Genomic DNA, 20,000 nt, shown 5'->3' on the forward strand with positions numbered 1-20,000 from the left:
TGATGTTGGAATTACTTGCTCGTGTTTCATGCAACCAAGACCAGGTAAGCGTGAGAGGCGTCGCTTCTGTGTCTGCGTTCATCCTCCTCTGAAATCAGCTGACTGAAGAATCAAAACGCATCCTTTCTGATTTGGTCGAAACCCTGAATCCAAAATCCACGATGCCTTTTTTGTGCACTTTTCTTTGCGGCCCAAAGGGGAGGAGTCGCTACGTTTTACAGTCAGACACAGTACGCTGGATAACAGTGAATTATTTTTGTCTCCAGAATCTTTTAGTTCAGGTTCAGTGTGTGTGCGGTTTGTAGTTTGTAGTTTGCATTGTGTAGATTAGAGAGTGCCCTTTGCAACATGCAGTTTGTAGCTGGTAGTTTTCAGTGTGCAGGATGTAGTTAGCATCATCTACTTTGTAATATGTAGTTTGTAGTTTGCAGCTTGCAGTGTGTAGTTTGTAGCATTTAACTTTCAGTGTGCGGCTTGCAGTTTGTAGAATTTGGCATTCAGTGTGCAGTTTTCACTGTGTAATGTGTAGCATTTAGCTTTCAGTGTGTAGTTTGTAGCATTTAGTCATTGTAGCATTGAATCATTGTAGCATTACGTACAGTGTGTAGTTTGTAGAATTGAGTCATTGTAGCATTACGTACAGTGTGTAGTTTGTAGCATTGAGTCATTGTAGCATTACGTACAGTGTAGTTTGTAGAATTGAGTCATTGTAGCATTACGTACAGTGTGTAGTTTGTAGAATTGAGTCATTGTAGCATTACGTACAGTGTGTAGTTTGTAGCATTGAGTCATTGTAGCATTACGTACAGTGTGTAGTTTGTAGAATTGAGTCATTGTAGCATTACATACAGTGTGCAGCTAGTTGTTCCAAAGCAGCCTTGGTTGCTTCTGTTTGTAATGAGTGTGTTGAAGCTCAGCCAGCTGCTGTAATGGAGCCAAGTAGACCAGCCTGGTGTTAGCTAATACCAATCACTGGGAATAATGGGACTGGCTACGGCTCTAATCGTTGGTGATGGTGTTGATGTTGTTCAACCCGGATCAGGATGCCGGTGGAGATCAGCGTTCCCAATTCTGAAGAGGTTTTAGTCGAAATTTGTCATCACAGTTAATCATTTCTGTTCATAATGTACACGAATGTCCTCAGATTGATGACTCTAAATAACATGCACCTGTCATGTTCATTAGAGCCTCTGCTGCTCTTAAGCTAAAGCTGTGGGCTTCTGTGTGTGTGTGTGTGTGTGTGTGTGTGTGTGTGTGTGTGTGTGTGTGTGTGTGTGTGTGTGTGTGTGTGTGTGTGTGTGTGTGTGTGTGTGTGTGTGTGTGTGTGTGTGTGTGTGTGTGTGTGTGTGTGTGTGTGTGGATCAGCAATTTCTGTATTTGATTGGATGACAAGGAAGATGAGGCTGTTTGATTGGATGTTGGAGAATTGTGCCAGTTCTGCAGAGATAATCTTCTTTAAGGCAGAGAGAGGGTGATTCCCTGTAGAATCACTCGCACACACACACACACACACACACACACACATTGGGGCTGTCTCATTTGGCGTTCTTGGCATTTGCTGTCTTTGTAATGGCAGCGTAAATACTTCTAAATCTGCTCATTTTATCAACCTGTGGAGGGCAAAAACAAACAAAAAATTGCCCAAACCTCAGGGGGTAAAAATTTACATTTTGGATAAAAACCAGAGCCCAGCCAGCTCACATTGTGATATAATCCTGTAGCCATCGCTGTCCTCTGCAGACCTTTCACCGCTGGATTGAACAGTATCTGGCTCCAGACATCAGTGGGTTCCCAAACGAAGCAAACGCAGTCAGAGTAATGCTTCACGGTTAAGATCCATCCATTTCAGAACATCTGCCAAATCCAGCTTTTCCACAGCTTTGGAGCCAAGATGACCCCTTCTTAACGTCTTCCACCGGTTCCTCTCTGCAGTAATTCAGACGTCAATGATTCTCGGTAGAAATGCATTAAAAAAAAAAAGTTTAAACCCGCACTTTTGCTTTAAAATGTGATCTCAGATTAGTCGGAGGGGCCCCCAAGATGTGTGTGTGTGTGTGTGTGTGTTTGCATACACAGCATATGCTTTTCTGTGTCAGTGGGGTACACTGCCTCAGCAATAAGTGCAATCCACCCGCACATTTTCTCGATCTCACACACACACGCGCACACACACACGCACACACACACACACGCTGCTGGCCCACTCCTGCTGCCTCTCGATAAGTCGCTCCGCTGTGAGGGAGGGACACACGTCTTGTAACTTCAAAGGCAAGCCGGGGTCTATTTTTAGAGGCTCCGTGATGTAGGTCAACTGAATATCTGAGACTTGGAGAGGAAACGTTTATGCTGCAAGATGACGGCCGTTGGTGGGCGGCAAAGAAAACCCCTGTTGGCTGTGAGAGGGGGGGAGGGAATGGGGGGGGGGGGGGGTAATAAAAAAAGATTTGTTAATGAAACTGAGCAGTTTTTTTTTTATTTGCGAATGGAAATTCCAAAACGATTCCAGTAAAGACAGATTTGGGCTTAATGGATGAATTAAAGGATTGTCATATGTAAATGCGTTTTAATTGGTTTTCTGAAGGGATCTTTTTAACCGATAAAGCCCATTAAATCATACAGAAATAATGAATTATCCCCTTAACGTACTTTAAATCACACCGCCGTTTATGGTGAATTCATAATATTTTAAGAAGAAAAATCCTAAAATCCTGGGCAGAGGGATGATGAAGATGTTAAAGGGGGGGGGGGGGGGGGGGTTTGAAGTTGATGATGATGGCAGCCGACAGTCCTGAGCCGGCTGCTTCGGGCTCGTGGTATTCTGTTGTTGAGGAACTGACACGGTGTAGAATATGGGTGCCAGCGAGCATTAAAAATGTTAATAGACGCGACGCATATTAAATGTCACGTGACGGGTGTTTTGAGCTCCGCATGCATTGTTCACATTGCAACATTGTAACAGTTTAATACATATTTATAGCAGCTTTCAGCCGTCATTATGCAACAAATGTTAAAAGGCACAAACGGATAATGCGTTATGTCATTTATATTTTGTCAAATTTTAATCCTCCCGTCGACTTTTTGGTATTATTTTTAGGTGTATTGAAGCTCAAACAGGTGTTACGTAAATCTAATGGCTCAATTTAATAGCCGCTAATTGACGATGCTAGATTTATGTAATGATACTTTATTTTTACTCTTATTTTATTTTTATTTTATTTTCAATGTCCTCCTTTATAAATGCCGACAGCCAGGTGTATGTAGCTGACATCGCTACATATTACCGTTTTATTTGAAGGTTATATATACGTATATTTAGACTAATATTTAGACTAATATTTTTACTGCATTGTTAATATTATTGGCAGCACCTGCTATGATGCCCGTGTCTAGAATGCATTATAAATATGGTCATAATGCGTTTTGATTTGTTTAAAGCACTGTATAATTGTAGTTATAAGCTCTCATTAATAGTCATAATGCTCAACTCGTAACAATAATCATAACATGTAAGGCATTTTATATTGATTTAAAAGGTGAAGTATATTAGTGCATTCATTCCCATAGTTATAATACATTATAATAGTTTAATCATTGTTACAATGCATAATAATGTGATTTATAAGTTTCTCTAATTTATTATTGTTTGATTTAAGTGAAGTGACAAAATATCATGACACATATCCATGAACAAAAAAAACAACTTTGTCAAATATATATTTCTTTCTTTTAGCATTATAATCTAATTGTAAATGTACATTTATAAGCGTTTATAATGCATCCTAGACATAGAAATAGTTTATTTCTCTGCACACATCCAGTGCAGCTCCTCTGATTTAAATAACGTTTATTAAACTTTGTGTCTCTTCAGCGATTTGAATCGTTAACCGATTTTTATTCACATTTCATTTAATTCTAACGCGTTTGCGACTTCATGTAAATCCTCCGGCGTTAAACCAACAAAACATAGGCTCGTCATTATGAAGCTGTTTATGAGCTTATTGTGTGTGTCTGTGTGTGTGTGTGTGTGTGTGTGTCACCATGGGGGTTTGGGGGGCTGCCGATAAGGAGATTGTCTGTTAATCTCCTCTTCTTCATCCCCCATCATCTTCATTCCATTCTGCCCTTTCGCTCATTCACAATATGAAGCCACTTGCGTGTGTGTGTGTGTGTGTGTGTGTGTGTGTGTGTTTGTGTGTGTGTGTCGTAAGCTGACCGGCTAAAGTGGAGCACTTCGCCGAGGGCATGCACGGACATCCAGACACTCGTGTGAAGAAGACCAGAAATACTTCCTGTAATTGATTTCAAACTAAGAGCGCGCATTAGAGAGTGAGACGAGGACAAACCGAGGAGGGGGAAAAAAAACAAAAAACAAAATCAGATAAGTTTGTGTGTGTGGGGGGGGGGGGAGTGAGAGAGAGAGAGGAGTAGAGAGACTGCAAGGAGGGGGCGTGAGAGCTTGAGATAAAGAGATCAGTGCCTCTGCATGTAAATTGGCACAGCAAAAAAAAAGAAAGGAAAAGTGCCCCTCCCCCACCGGGGTCCATCCCTCCTCTCAGTCCCACTGTCTCCGTCGACCGGGGAGGAAGTGACGGGACGAGGTCCTTCAGTCCTTCAGTCCTTCAGTCCTTCAGTCCTTCAGTCCTTCAGTCCTTCAGTCCTCGCCTGCATCGCTCACAGGGGATCAGAAGGTTTGATTAGTCAGTCACTGGAGAACTGGACCCGCCTGCAGCTCACAGTGTGAGCACGTCACAGTCCTTCAGCACTTCTCGTTCTTTTCTATCTTTTTCCAATATATTTCTACTCCGTCTTTCTTACTTTCTTTCTTTCTTTCTTTTTTTTTTTCACGTATTTTCTGCTTCCGGATCTTTGGATTTTAAGGCCGCCTGACTCCGCTCCATGCACCACCCCGTCCTCCTCCTCCACCCGGAGGAAAAACAGACTGGACTCTAGTTTGTCGTCTGCAGGACGAGTGTGTTTGTGTGTGTGTGTGTGTGTGTGTGTGTGTGTTTGTGTGTGTGTGTGTGTGTGTGTGTGTGTGTGTGTGTTTGGGGAATTTGGATAATCCTTCAGAGAGACAATGACTCTCCACCAACATGTAGCGTCAGCGCGATAGTCCAATCGCATTCCCCCGCGCTCACAGTAATACGTAGAGGAGGACGATGATGATGAAGATGAAGAGGAGAAGCAGGATTTGTGCTGCCGACCAGACATGTCTGACGACCCCTCTCACGTTGTGCTCCTCGGGCGATGCACCTCTGTGTTGTCGGGACTAAGCAGCAGTTGTTGTTTTTTTGGGGGGGGAATAATTTCACATTTCACATCTTATTTGGGCTCCTCCTTCACTCGTTAGAGGGAGAAGACGATGTGCACTGGGAACTTTATCCAAACTGGGATTATCTGGACTCTTTTATTTTTGTATTTGTTTTAAAAGCAGATATTGTCGCGTTGCTTGAGGCCGTACGCAGACACAGAAGTGTTGTTGTTGTTGTTGTTGTTGTTGTTGTTTGAGAGGAATCGCCTGAAAGTGCACAATGAATTCCTGTTGGAGGAACCAGGTAGGTGGGAGCGGTGCACACGTGTGTGTGTGTGTGTGTGTGTGTGTGTGTGTGTGTGTGTAAGACAGTGCAAGTGTTGCAGGAGTGTGGGTGTCAATGCTGTCAAGCTTTGTATTGACTGACCAGTGTGTGTGTGTGTGTGTGTGTGTGTGTGTGTGTGTGTGTGCAGGAGGAGCAGGCTGCCAAGCTGAAGGCCGACAATATCCGAGTCGCCCTGGAGAAGATCAAGGAGGCCCAGGTTAAAAAGGTGATTCTGGTGCTACAGAAATGTGTGTTATGTATATGTGTGTGTGGGTATGTGCCAGTTTGTGTTTGTGTGTGTGTGGGTGTGTATCTGGCACATGTCAAGCGGCTTTCTGGGTCAGGTCAGTGTTACTCCACATGAAAACGCTCTGGTCAATAACAGCTGGGGTCAACACACACAAAGACACACAGACACACACACAGCACTCAGCATAATGACCATTGCAAGTTAAGTCCCCCCCCCCCCCCCCCCCCCCACACACACACACACACACACACACACAGATAGACACAGAGACACACACACCCACACACACACCCCACACACACACACACACACAGAGAGAGAGGGATTAACGACCTGGATTTATTACACTGACAGCACACCAGCTACCTGTCGGCTGGATGTTGATGTTGTTGTTAAGCGGCAAGAAAAGCGACAGTGTATCTTTCTGCACTGTTCTGACACAGACACACACACACACAGATACACACACAGATACACACACAGATACACACACACACAGAGATACACACACAGATACACAAAGACACACACACAGATACACACACAGACACACACACAGACACACACTCACAGACACACACACAGACACACACAGACACACACACAGATACACACACACAGATACACACACAGACACGCACACAGACACGCACGCACACACACACACAGACACACACACACAGACACACACACAGACACACACACAGATACACACACAGACACACACACAGACACACACACAGATACACACACAGACACAGACACACACACACACACACACACACACACACAGACACACACACACAGACACACACACAGACACACACACAGATACACACACAGACACACACACACACACACACACACACACGCACACAGCAATTTTATTTGAGGGACGACGAACACTCAAAAGACCTTTTTTGAGTTTAAGTTTCCTTCAACCTCATTTATACTGAGCATGAGAAATACTTTAATTTCATTGGCTGGTCAGTGTTAAAGTATTAGAGATGTATAAACAATGCATACGCACACAAAACTACGTAGACGTTGTAAAAGCTTGTATACATCAATTATACAACAATTATACAGTCATAAAGTTTGAAATACACAAAGTTAACAAACAAACGTGTCAATATAGAAGTACATTGCTGTTGTATATATTTATATATATATATATATATATATATATATATATATATATATATATACGTAATGCTCTGAGCTTAATGAGGTGTGATGCCTTTTAGACACAAAGTAGCTCCATTTAATTTGATGAGAAATGCATTATTATAAGAGTATGCACCAACAAAAGCAAATACTTTACAACCAGAATCCAGAATTATAGACACTGACTTCCTGTCAGATCCTGACCTCTGACCTCTCACTCGACGATAACAATCCTCTGTCTTTCTTTCCGTAGTTGGTGATTCGAGTTCATTTGTCAGACGAGAGCTCAAAGACCATGATGGTGGACGAGAGGCAGACGGTCAGACAGGTACTGCAGTAAATCATCAGCATCAGTAACAGTACTAGTATGAGCATCAGTATTAGTATGAGCATCAGTAGCAGTATTAGTATGAGCATCAGTAACATTATTAGTACTAGTAGCAGTAGCAGTATGAGCATCAGTAGCAGTACTAGCATCAGTAGCAGTATTAGTATGAGCATCTGTAACAGTATTAGTACTAGTAACAGTATTAGTACTAGCATCAGTAGCCGTATTAGTATGAGCATCAGTAGTAGTATTAGTATGAGCATCAGTAGCAGTATTAGTACTAGCATCAGTAGCAGTATTAGTATGAGCATCAGTAGCAGTACTAGCATCAGTAACATTATTAGTATGAGCATCAGTAGCAGTACTAGCATCAGTAGTAGTATTAGTATGAGCATCAGTAGCAGTATTAGTACTAGCATCAGTAGCAGTATTAGTATGAGCATCAGTAGTAGTATTAGTATGAGCATCAGTAGCAGTATTAGTACTAGCATCAGTAGCAGTATTAGTATGAGCATCAGTAGTAGTATTAGTATGAGCATCAGTAGCAGTATTAGTACTAGCATCAGTAGCAGTATTAGTATGAGCATCAGTAGCAGTATGAGCATCAGTAGCCGTATTAGTATGAGCATCAGTAGCAGTATGAGCATCAGTAGCAGTACTAGTATGAGCATCAGTAGCAGTATGAGCATCAGTAGCAGTACTAGTATGAGCATCAGTAGCAGTATTAGTATGAGCATCAGTAGCAGTATTAGTATGAGCATCAGTAGCAGTATTAGTATGAGCATCAGTAGCAGTACTAGTATGAGCATCAGTAGCAGTACTAGCATCAGTAGTAGTATTAGTATGAGCATCAGTAGCAGTATTAGTACTAGCATCAGTAGTAGTATTAGTATGAGCATCAGTAGCAGTATTAGTACTAGCATCAGTAGTAGTATTAGTATGAGCATCAGTAGCAGTATTAGTACTAGCATCAGTAGTAGTATTAGTATGAGCATCAGTAGCAGTATTAGTACTAGCATCAGTAGTAGTATTAGTATGAGCATCAGTAGCAGTACTAGTATGAGCATCAGTAGCAGTACTAGTACTACTGTGGTAGTCTTGCTGTCAGTGTGTCTCACAGCGTCTGCTGGTCTGCAGGTTCTGGACAGTTTGCTGGAGAAATCTCACTGTGGTTACAGTCCAGACTGGTCACTGGTGGAGACCATCAACGAGCTGCAGATGGGTGAGCACACACACACACACACACACACACGTACACACACGCACACCCCTCATCTTAACATTCAGCCTATTCTAACATGAGCCTCAAAACCAGGTCCTCACTTTATTTGTTACACCCCAACGTTGTGCCCAGCAGCGACTCTCAGACAGAGAGTCGCTGCTGGGCACAACGCCCAGATATTCAGCCACAAAGACGGGAACACACGCACACACACACACACACACACACACACACACACACACCCACCTCCCTTGGGGTTTGCCAGCACACACTGCACTACAAGCTTCAACTCCACTTAACACTCTTTGACACACAAACAAACACACACACAAGTCTTTATGTAGGTCCGGTGCAGTGATGCGTGTGATCTAACCTACATCTTCAGGCTTCTGCTGAACAGCCAGTCAGCAGAGAGGGAGAGAGGGAGAGGGAGAGGGAGAGGGAGAGGGAGAGGGAGAGGGAGAGGGAGAGAGAGAGAGAGGGAGAGAGAGAGAGAGAGAGAGAGAGAGAGAGAGAGAGAGAGAGAGAGAGAGAGAGAGAGAGAGAGGGAGAGAGGGAGAGAGGGAGAGAGGGAGGGAGAGAGAGAGAGAGAGAGAGAGAGAGAGAGAGAGAGAGAGAGAGAGAGAGAGAGAGAGAGAGAGAGAGAGAGAGAGAGAGAGAGAGAGAGAGAGAGAGAGAGAGACGTCCATACAGACACCAGCACCACCAGCTCCCTGCTGAGTGCCCTTTGGCAAGACACTGACTTCCTGTCAGATCCTGACCTCTGACCCCGCGCGTCCACGTTGTCAGCAGTATTTGGTGTTGTAATACATTTGACTCTATACTAGTGTGTGTGTGTGTATATATATATATATATATATTCTAGTAAAACACATGAATCACTGTTCTTTCATGGATTACCGCACCAGAGACTTTCAGCTGTGATCCATAACTTTTTCCTTGATTTATAAATGAGACAGAGAAGGAACTAAAACACCTCGTTGACTCTGTGCAGAGCGGATCTTCGAGGACCACGAGAACCTGGTGGAGAACCTGCTGAACTGGACCAGGGACAGCCAGAACCGCCTGATGTTCACCGAACGCATCGAGAAGTACGCGCTGTTCAAAAACCCCCAGGTGAGATCGGTGCACACGTGTGAACCCACACAGGGGTTGACCTCGAGGTCGGTGTTTAGTTAAACAATACAGATGTTGTTTTTTAAAATTCATATTACTAACCTGTGTGTTTATCTCTCTTTATCGGCCCCATCTGCTGCAGAACTATTTGTTGGGGCGGAAGGAGACGTGTGAGATGGCCGAGAGAAACAAAGAGGCTCTGTTGGAGGTTTGTTCTTCTCCTCTTTTCACACGACGGCTTCCTCAAAACGCATCTTCACCCTGAAATACTCTCTAAATAAAAAAGCTCCCATCTCTCAGTCCTGATGTACCGGCGTCGGCGACGCGCACCATTTCAGTAACGGCCAGCACGCCGATCGTGTTTCCTTGAGTTTTATTCTCTCTCGTGCTTCTTTATTTAAATGTATTTAACCACCCTCATTGAGATTAAAAATCTCCTTTACAAGAGTGTCCTGGAGACAGCAGTAGCACATTAAACAACGTTTCAGACATCCAACATTAAAACATGTTTTAGATCACAGCACGAAACCAAAACTAAGACATCCCACTTCACACAGGTGCACATGCCTCAGTCAAAAAACATCTGCAACCGGATGAACCTTCCTCCAAATCTATTTTTAGAGATTCTCTCAAAAACAGAGACGGGTCTGGAGGTCGATGGGCCGGTGGTCACTCTGCGGGCGAAGTATTCCTCTGAGTAACCCGTCGCTGTCGCGTTGCCCCGCCCACAAAGACACAGCTGATCGGTGTCAACAAACCGCTCGGCTGGTGAGAATGTGGCGAAACTGAACGAGCAATCGACAAGTACATGTTTCTCTCTCTCTCTCTCTCTGTGTGTGTGTGTGTGTGTGTGTGTGTGTGTGTGTGTGTGTGTGTGTGTGTGTGTCAGGAGTGTTTTGGCGGCAGCACCGTGTCCGTCCCCGAGATGGAGGGAGTGTTGTGGCTGAAGGAGGACGGCAAGAAGTCGTGGAAGAAACGCTACTTCCTGCTGAGAGCTTCTGGCATCTACTATGTCCCCAAGGGAAAGGCCAAGGTGTGTGTGTGTGTGTGTGTGTGTGTGTGTGTGTGTGTTATTGTACAAACTGACGGTGTTTTGCTGTGTGTAGGCGTCCAGAGACCTGGTGTGCTTCCTCCAGCTGGATCACGTGAACGTGTACCACGGACAGGACTACAAGAGCAAGTACAAGGCTCCCACTGACTACTGCATGGTGCTGAAGGTACACACACACACACACACACACACAGGTTAAATCAATACTGCTTTGTGGCACTGTTGTCTCCCGACGCCACCTAGTGGTGCGACAGAGTAATGACACCTATTTCAAAGAAAAGACAGACTCTTAACAATTAATAGAAAAGTGGATTTTTGTTTGTTTCATGTATTTATAATGCTTTTGTTGTTGTTGTTTATGTGGTCGTGACTGCAGTTGAGTAATCGTACTAGTAGTAATCTCCAAAGTATTAGTAATGACAACGCTAGTATCATAACGAGGTATCCTGTCGAGTAGGTGTGTAATTTTGGGAATTCAATAAATAAAGAAACACTTCTGAACAAACACTTACAAAGATTGTGTGTGTGTGTGTGTGTGTGTGTGTGTGTGTGTGTGTGTGTAGCATCCTCAGATCCAGAAGAAGTCTCAGTACATCAAGTACCTCTGCTGCGACGACGTCAGAACCCTCCAACAGTGGATCAACAGCATTCGAATCGCCAAGGTGAAAAGCACTTCCTGTCGTGAAACGGTGTTATTTATAACGTTACATTACCCATGATGCACTGCGTTTTAAAGGTCAAACTGCTGCCCTGAATGCAGCTAATGTCAATCTGCCTCTGTCTGTCAGTACGGGAAGCAGCTGTACGTCAACTTCCAGGAGGCGATGAGGAGGACCGAGGCGGCCTACGATTGGTCCTCGCTCTCCTCCTCCTCCATCAAGTCGGGATCCAGCTCCAGCCTCCCAGGTCCGCCCTTTATCAATTATTTCATAACACCCACGAATAGATCAGAACAGGAAGCTAAACGAGACTAAACCTCCGCCCCACAGAGTCCCAGTCCAACCACTCCAGCCAATCGGACAGCGGCGTGTCGGAGATGACGTCGTCGGGCCACACCCGCTCCCAGAGCGCCGTCAGCTCCATCTTCTCGGACGCCTGGCGGAGGGGAACCCAAGGAGAGGTGAGAGCTCGCTGCAGCGCTCTGCAGCCGGCGCCGCGCCGCCGCCGTCCTGTGTACGCCGTGGACTACATTTCCCATGTTTCTCTGCTTCCCCGCCAGCGGTCGAAGGCGAAGGGACGTATGCCAGTTCCTCTTTGTGCAGGAGGAGGAGGAGGGAGTGGAGGTTAGACAGGAAGTGATGTGAACGGGCATGTAGACAGCTGGGCCGCAGCCTTTAAAACGTATAACAATAATATAATAGACACTTTTTATTTTACTTGGGGGGGGTATATTTGATTTATGAGATCTTTCTTTTCTTTTGAATTTATATCCACAAGAGTTTATTATCTAATTAGGAAAAATACTGTTTTTTTAATTCTATATTAAAGTATTTTCCCTGGTGTTAAACTGCACCGATCTAAAGAGGCTAAACACGTTGGAGTCTTTACTCACGGAGGATATTTAGTGTACGCGAAGGTGTTAAACGGCTGCAGCTCAACTGTTGATTGGTTCTAACCTCGTGGTGTGCTGGAATGTCCTCCTAACCAACAAAATAATATGACCACAAAAAGAAAAGAAAACAACTAGTTCGACCCATTTTGTGACCGGATTAACACAATTCCAGAGCACTTTTAACCCATTTTTAGAACCAGATACTCTGTTAAACGCCGTTTCCATGAAGAGTGACTTCACTTTCACCACGTGATTCGTATTTCGAGAAAAGGTTTTGCAATATTTGACTACCTGGACCTTATTGACCCAGATCATCTAGAAGATCTAAATATATTTATATTGTGGAGTCGGTGACTCGGTGTTCTCGGACTGCTCTGGTTTGCTGCTCGATGACTTGCATCTTGTCGATGGAGGAGCTGGTGTTAGCTTAGCTTCTCCTCCTCATCGCCTCCTTCTCTCTCCTTCTCCTCTCTCCAGATGATGAGGATTGACCCCATCAGCAGGCCCATCCCAGTCCAGATACTCTCCCCCCAGCCCCTGACCCCGCCCTCCCGCACCAGCTACACCGACGGCCTCGTCCCGTCCGACGACTCCTCCTCCCCGTCACCGCCCTCTCCGCCGCCTCCGCCCATGGCCACGGTGACCCACCAGCCGGCGAGCACGCCCTCCTACGTCAAGTACAGCACTCTGGCTCGCCTGCAGAGCCAGAACCAGTCCAGGACGCAGCCGGTAGGTGTCGCCCCGCTCTCCCTCCCCGTCCAGTGTCCCAAATCCAATTACAACACCCTCCCGGCCGCTTACGGCACCTCCCCTCCGCCGCCGCTGCTGCCGCCGTCTCCCCCTCCTCCCCCTCCGCCCGAGACGCCGGCTCCCGGCTCCGCCGAGGCCGCGCTGAAATTCGGCGCGTCCAGCCTCTCCGCTCTGCCGCCGCCGCCGCCCCCGCTGGAGGAGGACGCGCAGGAGCCCTCCTACCTCCCGCCTCCTCCGCCGGAGAGCCCCGAGGCCAACGGGTTACCTCTGCCTCCCCCTCCAGAGCCCGCCCCCGACTCCTGCAATAGCTTCTGCAACAGCGGCCTGCAGCAGTTCCTGGCGCAGAAGTTCCCTCACATGGTGTACGACTTCAGCCAGGAGTTGGGCGAGGACATCTCTCCTCCTCCGCCGCCGGCCGAGCTTTCTCCTCCATCCACCTTGCAAGTTTTCCGGCCCCTGTCCCCCAACGCGCCCCCCCCTGCTCCCCCCAAGACCTTCACCGGTGGTTTTCCCCCTCAAACCGCCCGCAAACCCTCGGGCCCCGCCTCCCTCCCGATGGCGCTCTCGCCCGTGTCTCCAACGCAGCCCTTTGGCGGCCACGGGCCCGTTAAGAAGCAGCAGAGCTTCTCGACGGGACATTCCCCGAATCAGCCTCCTCCCACTCTGCCGAAGCAGCACAGCCTCTCCTCCAAAAACCTCGCCATGTCCCCCTCCTCTTTATCCTCCTCCGTCTCCATCGCGGCCGCCACCTCCTCTTTGGTTAAACAGATTGTCAATCAGTTCCCAGGAAACTCCGCCCCTTCCTCTCTGCCCGCCTCCAACTCCATGGAAGGGTCGAAGTTGACCGCTCCTCAGTCCCCCCCAGCGGTGAAGGCCAAACCGAAGTGGCAGCCAGGAGGCGTCGTGGCTCCACAGTCCCCGGAGTTCCCCCCGCCGCCGTCTGACGGCTCGATGGGCGAGTTCCCTCTGCCTTCCGCCTCGTCCACGGGATCCTCCTCCAAGCGGGGGCCTCCTCCGGCCCCACAGAGGGCCTCCTCCATCTCCATGCGGTGCGGCTCGTCGGGGGGCGAGACCCAGGACGAGAGGCCGACGAAGGTGGAGAGCCTGGTGAGCAAATTTGGCCAAACTCCCCAAACGGGGACCTCGTCCAGCTCCTCGTCGGCGACCGGCTCTCCTTCCAAGGACTCCTCCGCGCTGCCGGCTCCGCTTCCGAAGCCGGGGAAGCTGAACCTGGCCAACCTCCCGTTGGCCCTCCAGGGTCTGCAAACGGGCCAGCACCATCAACCCTCTGAGTTCCCGTCGCCCCCTCCCCCGCCTCCCCCCGCCGAGCCCCCTCACCTCGACTCCTCGCCCGACTACTTCCCTCCTCCCCCCAGTGACTTTGAGCTCTTCCCTCCTCCGCCCCACCCGTCAGAGTTCCATCACCCCCCAAAGATCGCGGTGGTGAACCCCCAGCCCCAGATGCATCCGCCCCAACAGTCGGCACCTTCCTCCTTGTCGTCGTCGTCATGGAAACAAGGTTCATTGAAAAAGGGGGCGGTCCTCCCTCCGACCCTGAACCGGCGGATTAGCAACGCGACCCAGTACGACACCACGATGTCGATGCCCCTCTCGCCGCTGCCTCTGTCTCAGACCCCGCCTCCCTCCCTGTCCTCGTACTCCACTTCCTCCTCTCCCGTACCCCCCACCTCCCCGAAGTCCCCGGGGCCGAGCACCCTGGCGCTCAAGCCCCACTTCCTGGAAGACCTCAACCGCACCCTGAAGAGGAAGTCGGTGTCCCGCCACGGCTCGCTGACGTCTACCCACCTCATCTCCTCCTCCAAGATGGAGCCGGTGGGCACCATGGACGACATGGCGCTCCTCCCGCCTCCCCCGCCCGAGCTCCTGCAGCAGGGCGTCCGGGGCCACTCCCAGACTCTGTCTCGCCACCACACGCACTCGCACTCCACCAAACACGCCAGCATCTCAGGCTATGCAACGCTGCGGCGAGGCCCGCCTCCCGCTCCCCCGAAACGGGACCAAAACACCAAACTAACCGGCGACTGGTAGGAGAGGAGGGGGGGGGGGAGGGGCGTGACCGCTGGGCGGAGCCTAAAGAACTGAACTGACTGTTTAGCAGAAAATAAATAATCGATGTCCGTCTCGACTCGTCCGTCTCTCCTCATCCTGAAAACCATCCGCCCTTTGGATCCCGAGCAAGTAGCAAGCCGTCTTTCCTACTCTTAATCTAAGATTATGATTGTTCCTATTATCCTCATTATTACTATCATTACCAATACATGTTTAACCCTATGACATGAGTAAAAATATATATATATATATATATATATATGTATATATATATATATATATATATCTGTATACAAGCAAGCCAGAAAGATCACCTATCAAGCTTTTTTCACGATGTCTGTGCAGCTTTGCATTGAAATATACAAAAGACGAGACTTGAATGACGACGGCAACAGAGACAATGTGCTGCTCACTAACCGGTACTGCATGGCGCCATGGCAACGGGAGCGATGGAGGGGAGGAGGGATCAATGGAAGGAACGAGAGATGCGAAAGCGGGGGGGGCGATGTGTATAGAAATGTATGTTGTGGGGGGGGGGAGCATTGCCATTTATTTCAAAACTTTTTGTGTGTGTTTTTATATAAGATTATTTAATACTGCAAAGATATTATTATTAATATTATTATAATTATGTTTAAGTTTTTAAGAAGTGTCAAAAGAGAATGAGTTTGACTGGACATGGGTCTGTATCCTCCAAATATATGTCCAGGAAAAAAAAAAAAAAAAAAAAAGTTGCGATCCCAAGTTCCCCGAACGAGTTCATGTCTGTGATCTTTTCATCTGATTTTAATGTGCTTTACATTCGGGGCGTCGTGGCTGTTTGGTTGCCGCGGGATACGAGACGCATTGAATATACATACTTCATAAATCAGCTGGAGAACCCGCAGGTGTTACCGGGCGACTCTATTCTGTTAATTCATAATAAATCGGTCATCTTAACGGTGAGGTGATTCTTTTGTGTGTGTGTGTGTGTGTGTGTGTGTGTGCGTGCTGGTTCACAGACTGGTTAAACTACTGACATTAACCTTAAGTGCTCGAGGATTTCCACACAACAACAACAACAACAACAACAAGGGAGAGTGCTCTTGAGCCAGCACTCTGTTACTTATAGAGAAAGAGGCCTAATGGCTTCACCTCCGTCGCTTTGGGGCATTAGAGATGGAGTTGTTGCGTAATGTCAGACGGGTTCTGGTCTGCAGCATCATGTGAGTCTGATATTCCCAGTAGGACCTCCAGTGGGGCGCAGTCATCAGATTAGATACCCAGTCTGCTGGCGTCCAGATCAGATTATAACCATTTTTTATTTTTATACTGGTCAGGTTTTTTATTTTTTTTTATTTATTGTGCTGCTGAACCTGTTTTCTTGTTCTTTACTCCGTTGCAGTAGATTAAAAAAAATAATAATTGTGGCTAATCGGAGCATAGAATGCCGTAAAAGGGTATTTGATGTCATAATATATAGTATTTGTCACCAAAAACATCATAGTATAGTATGTCATAACAAGTAATAAATATGTATTATAAGTAGTATATATCATTATTATAGTTATTATTTATTAATATTGATATTAATTAAATAATATTATTTAGTATTATATTATGTCATAAGTCATTGAATAAGTCAAATTATATAGTATGACACGTTTATTTTTATTATTATTTAAGTAATAGTATGTCATGGAAAGCTCATAATATATTGTCATATAAATAATCAAGTCAGATAGTATATGTCATAAAAATAATTCATAGTATGTCTCAAATGTCAATAAAAGTCATGTGATTTAAAAAAAATAAATTTAAAAAAAAGTAATCCTGAAAAGGTAATTCAAAGATTCATATTGAAGTATTTTATTTTATTATATACCAGAAGTTACATTAACACAAAAAATGCATTTGTGGTTAATTAAATAAAAGTGTAAATCCAGTTAATTTACAGAGAAACACTCGGGGTGGGGTTTGATTCACGGTCACATGCGGCAACAATTCACATGCGTGGAGGAAATGAAGTTAATAAAGTTAAGACTCAATGAAATATAGAATTACAATAAATATCCATAAAGCTCAGGTGGAGCTGTGCAGAGACGCACGGGCCCTGGTCGCTCCCACTAACACGGGCCCACATGTGGAAGCTTCCCAGTATAACCACAGCCTGAGCTGGCGGCCACTGAGTCACGGTTCTTGCTCAAGGGCACTTCCGCCTGTGTCGAATGCAGCGGGGTCCTTCTGGTGCCGACGGGAAGCAGCGTGGAAACAGAAAGAGGAAGTCATTTAAAGCGTCACTCGACTGTGATTGGTCCACGGCCAACAGACCAGTTACTGCGGTGTCAGTGGCGAGTTACCAGCACGTCGGTCCACTGGGAGTCAGAGTAGATGTACAGAGCTCTTCTGTCGGTCCGCAGAACCATCACGTTCTCCACCCGCAGACGCCTCATCTGTCTCTCCCCGTCTGCCAGGAAGATCTGGAGAGACAGTTTATTTAAATATATATATTTTATATCAATATATGATATCATATATATTTAATATATATATAGTTATATTTATTAAATATATAGAATATATGTATTTTATATTTATATTAAAGATTTTTATATTTAATATATATATTATATTTACTATATATATTTATATTAACTATATAATATATATTAAATATAAATATATATTTAATAAATAAATATATTATATATATATTTGATATAAATACATTTATATTAAATATATATAATGTAATGTGTATATAATGTATATGTATATGTATATATATATATGTATATATATATATATGTGTATATGTATATATATGTGTATATATATATATATACATACACATATATATATATATATATGTGTATGTATATATATATATATACATATATATATATATATATGTGTATGTATATATATATATATGTGTATGTATGTATATATATATATATGTATGTATATGTGTATGTATATATATATATATGTATGTATATGTACATATATATAGATGTGTCATAGTCTAAACCAAGACCTTCACAAAGACAGCGCAGACCAGATCCCCAGCGTCCATTCTTACCTTTCACAATAAAAGCCCATGATATATAATATAAGTAGGTGAGTATTTCAAATGTTTTTATGTTAATCGTCGTGCCCCCGCTCACGCTGAGGATGCTATCAAGGCCGTGGAGACAGTCATGGTGGACGTGTGTGTGTGTGTGTGTGTGTGTGTGTGTGTGTGTGACACTGACCGTCTGGACTCTGTCCACCAAGCGCTGTGGGGTTTGAACCTGTGAACAGGAGCATTTGGCTGAAGGACCTCGGGTTCCTGCGTCTCCCTGCCGGCCCGGTAGGACGTACACTACAACACAAGGTACCGTTAACGAGTGTTTCACAGGATCCGAGTCACGACCGGTTCATCTGGAACCTTCCTGCGCTCACGCACCTCGTCCAGGTAGACCAGGCTCTCCAGTCAGACCGGACTGCCCCGCGGGACCCAGCTGACCCAGCCCCCCTGCAGGTCCACGAGATCCCTTCGAGCCCTGCACACAAATTATTATTATTATATATATTTTTTAAATTATATTTAATTTGATTTCATTCTATTTTTTATTTATTTTTTGCAAACCAATGCTAGCTGTTGCTTTTTTTTTTTTATAAAAAAGCAACAGCTAGCATTGGTTTGCAAAAAAAAAAAATAATAACTAAATTAAAATAAAGCCTTTCTTAATTTAAACATTTTAACCACCCAAAAAGTTAAAGTGACAAGTCTTGAAATAATCATAATTAAACTGCAGTAATATATATATATATATATATATATATATATATATATATATATATATATATATATATATATATATATATATATATATATATATATATATATATATATATATATATATATATATATATATATATATATATATATATATATATATATATAAAATCTCCACGGTTTACACTGACCAGGGTTCCTCTGCCTCCCAGCCCTCCTCTGGGTCCCTGCTCCCCCCGCTGCCCTGCATCCCCCCACCGGCCCGGACCTCCCTGGAACAGAACGGAACGGATTCAGCTTCACTCTCGACTCTCGGTTCTTTATTCTGGACTCGACGGTGCCGGCCGGTCTTCTACCTTCTCTCCCGGCGCTGCAGCGACGCCCCGCTCGCCCTGAGGAGAAACCCACGGGTCAACGGCCACAGACGGTTTTAAATCACATCGTATCCATGGTGATACCTGTACCTGTGCACCACCCCCCCCCCCTCACCCCCCTCACCTTCTCTCCACCGGGTCCTCGTCTTCCTCTCGAGCCTTTATCGCCCTGATGGAAAAAAGAGGAAGAGTTTAAGTGTATAAAGCAACAACAACAACAACAAAAAGGAGACATGCAGCGTAACTCACCCTGAATCCCTTGTGTCCCTTACTGCCCTGTGAACACACACACACACACACACACACAATTAGTTGTATCATCTTCCCACAACATTAGGTTCAGATCAGCTTTAAAACGTGTGCTCCAGACACACAGTGAGAACACGACTGCAACAGAATCAGAATAAAACATTTGAGGCGCAAATAAATAAAATAAAATGAAAAAGAAAACTACCGTTGAGCCACTGTAAGATGATAAAAGTACAAAAGTGCAAGAGACCAGCTAAACAAAAGCTTTTTAAGCCACTAAATGTTCTGATAGGCCGGTCTACATCGGGTCACGTGGCCAGCTGGATACGAGTACCTTCATCACACCGGGGGTTCCTGCGTCTCCATACAGGCCCCTCCAGCCTCGGGCCCCCTTCTCCCCCTGTGGACACATCAGGACACACACACACACACACACACACATTGTTTTGCTACATGGTTTAAATGTAACACTCCAGATGTGAGAACACACTGCGTGACAGCGTGTGTCAGCTGGAAGAGTCTCTCGGTGACC

The 20,000-nt window shown here is 45.4% G+C and overlaps 2 protein-coding genes across 10 annotated transcripts in view; one reads left to right on the top strand and one right to left on the bottom strand.

Annotated features, from left to right (window-relative positions):
• raph1a (Ras association (RalGDS/AF-6) and pleckstrin homology domains 1a) overlaps positions 1–16,021 on the top strand; it is a 46,143-nt gene extending 30,122 nt beyond the window's left edge. For 8 of the 9 annotated variants that reach the window (XM_034561270.1, XM_034561269.1, XM_034561274.1 and 5 more), the window contains 11 exons: positions 5,725–5,802; positions 7,247–7,321; positions 8,459–8,543; positions 9,538–9,659; positions 9,802–9,867; positions 10,549–10,692; positions 10,766–10,876; positions 11,274–11,372; positions 11,499–11,616; positions 11,700–11,830; positions 12,740–16,021. In XM_034561270.1, coding sequence (XP_034417161.1) covers positions 5,725–5,802; positions 7,247–7,321; positions 8,459–8,543; positions 9,538–9,659; positions 9,802–9,867; positions 10,549–10,692; positions 10,766–10,876; positions 11,274–11,372; positions 11,499–11,616; positions 11,700–11,830; positions 12,740–15,061 — 3,351 coding nt within the window. In that variant the 3' untranslated portion in view covers positions 15,062–16,021. The remainder of the gene's footprint in view (positions 1–5,724; positions 5,803–7,246; positions 7,322–8,458; positions 8,544–9,537; positions 9,660–9,801; positions 9,868–10,548; positions 10,693–10,765; positions 10,877–11,273; positions 11,373–11,498; positions 11,617–11,699; positions 11,831–12,739) is intronic. The other variant, XM_034561278.1, reaches the window with a different exon arrangement.
• A 944-nt stretch (positions 16,022–16,965) lies between these two features.
• The window catches only part of LOC117750519 (collagen alpha-3(IX) chain-like), a 4,957-nt gene continuing 1,922 nt past the window's right edge, over positions 16,966–20,000 (bottom strand). Inside the window, exons 6-15 of the mRNA XM_034561773.1 lie at position 20,000; positions 19,803–19,868; positions 19,469–19,495; positions 19,344–19,388; positions 19,202–19,237; positions 19,037–19,117; positions 18,513–18,609; positions 18,319–18,428; positions 17,422–17,541; positions 16,966–17,305 (exon numbers count right to left, since the gene is read on the bottom strand). The exon at position 20,000 is cut by the window's right edge and continues 71 nt beyond it. Of these exons, the coding sequence (XP_034417664.1) occupies positions 17,252–17,305; positions 17,422–17,541; positions 18,319–18,428; positions 18,513–18,609; positions 19,037–19,117; positions 19,202–19,237; positions 19,344–19,388; positions 19,469–19,495; positions 19,803–19,868; position 20,000 (637 nt within the window). The 3' untranslated portion in view covers positions 16,966–17,251. The remainder of the gene's footprint in view (positions 17,306–17,421; positions 17,542–18,318; positions 18,429–18,512; positions 18,610–19,036; positions 19,118–19,201; positions 19,238–19,343; positions 19,389–19,468; positions 19,496–19,802; positions 19,869–19,999) is intronic.

This window comes from Cyclopterus lumpus, chromosome 21, assembly GCF_009769545.1.
Source record: "Cyclopterus lumpus isolate fCycLum1 chromosome 21, fCycLum1.pri, whole genome shotgun sequence".
In the NCBI taxonomy this organism is placed as follows: Eukaryota; Metazoa; Chordata; class Actinopteri; order Perciformes; family Cyclopteridae; genus Cyclopterus; species Cyclopterus lumpus.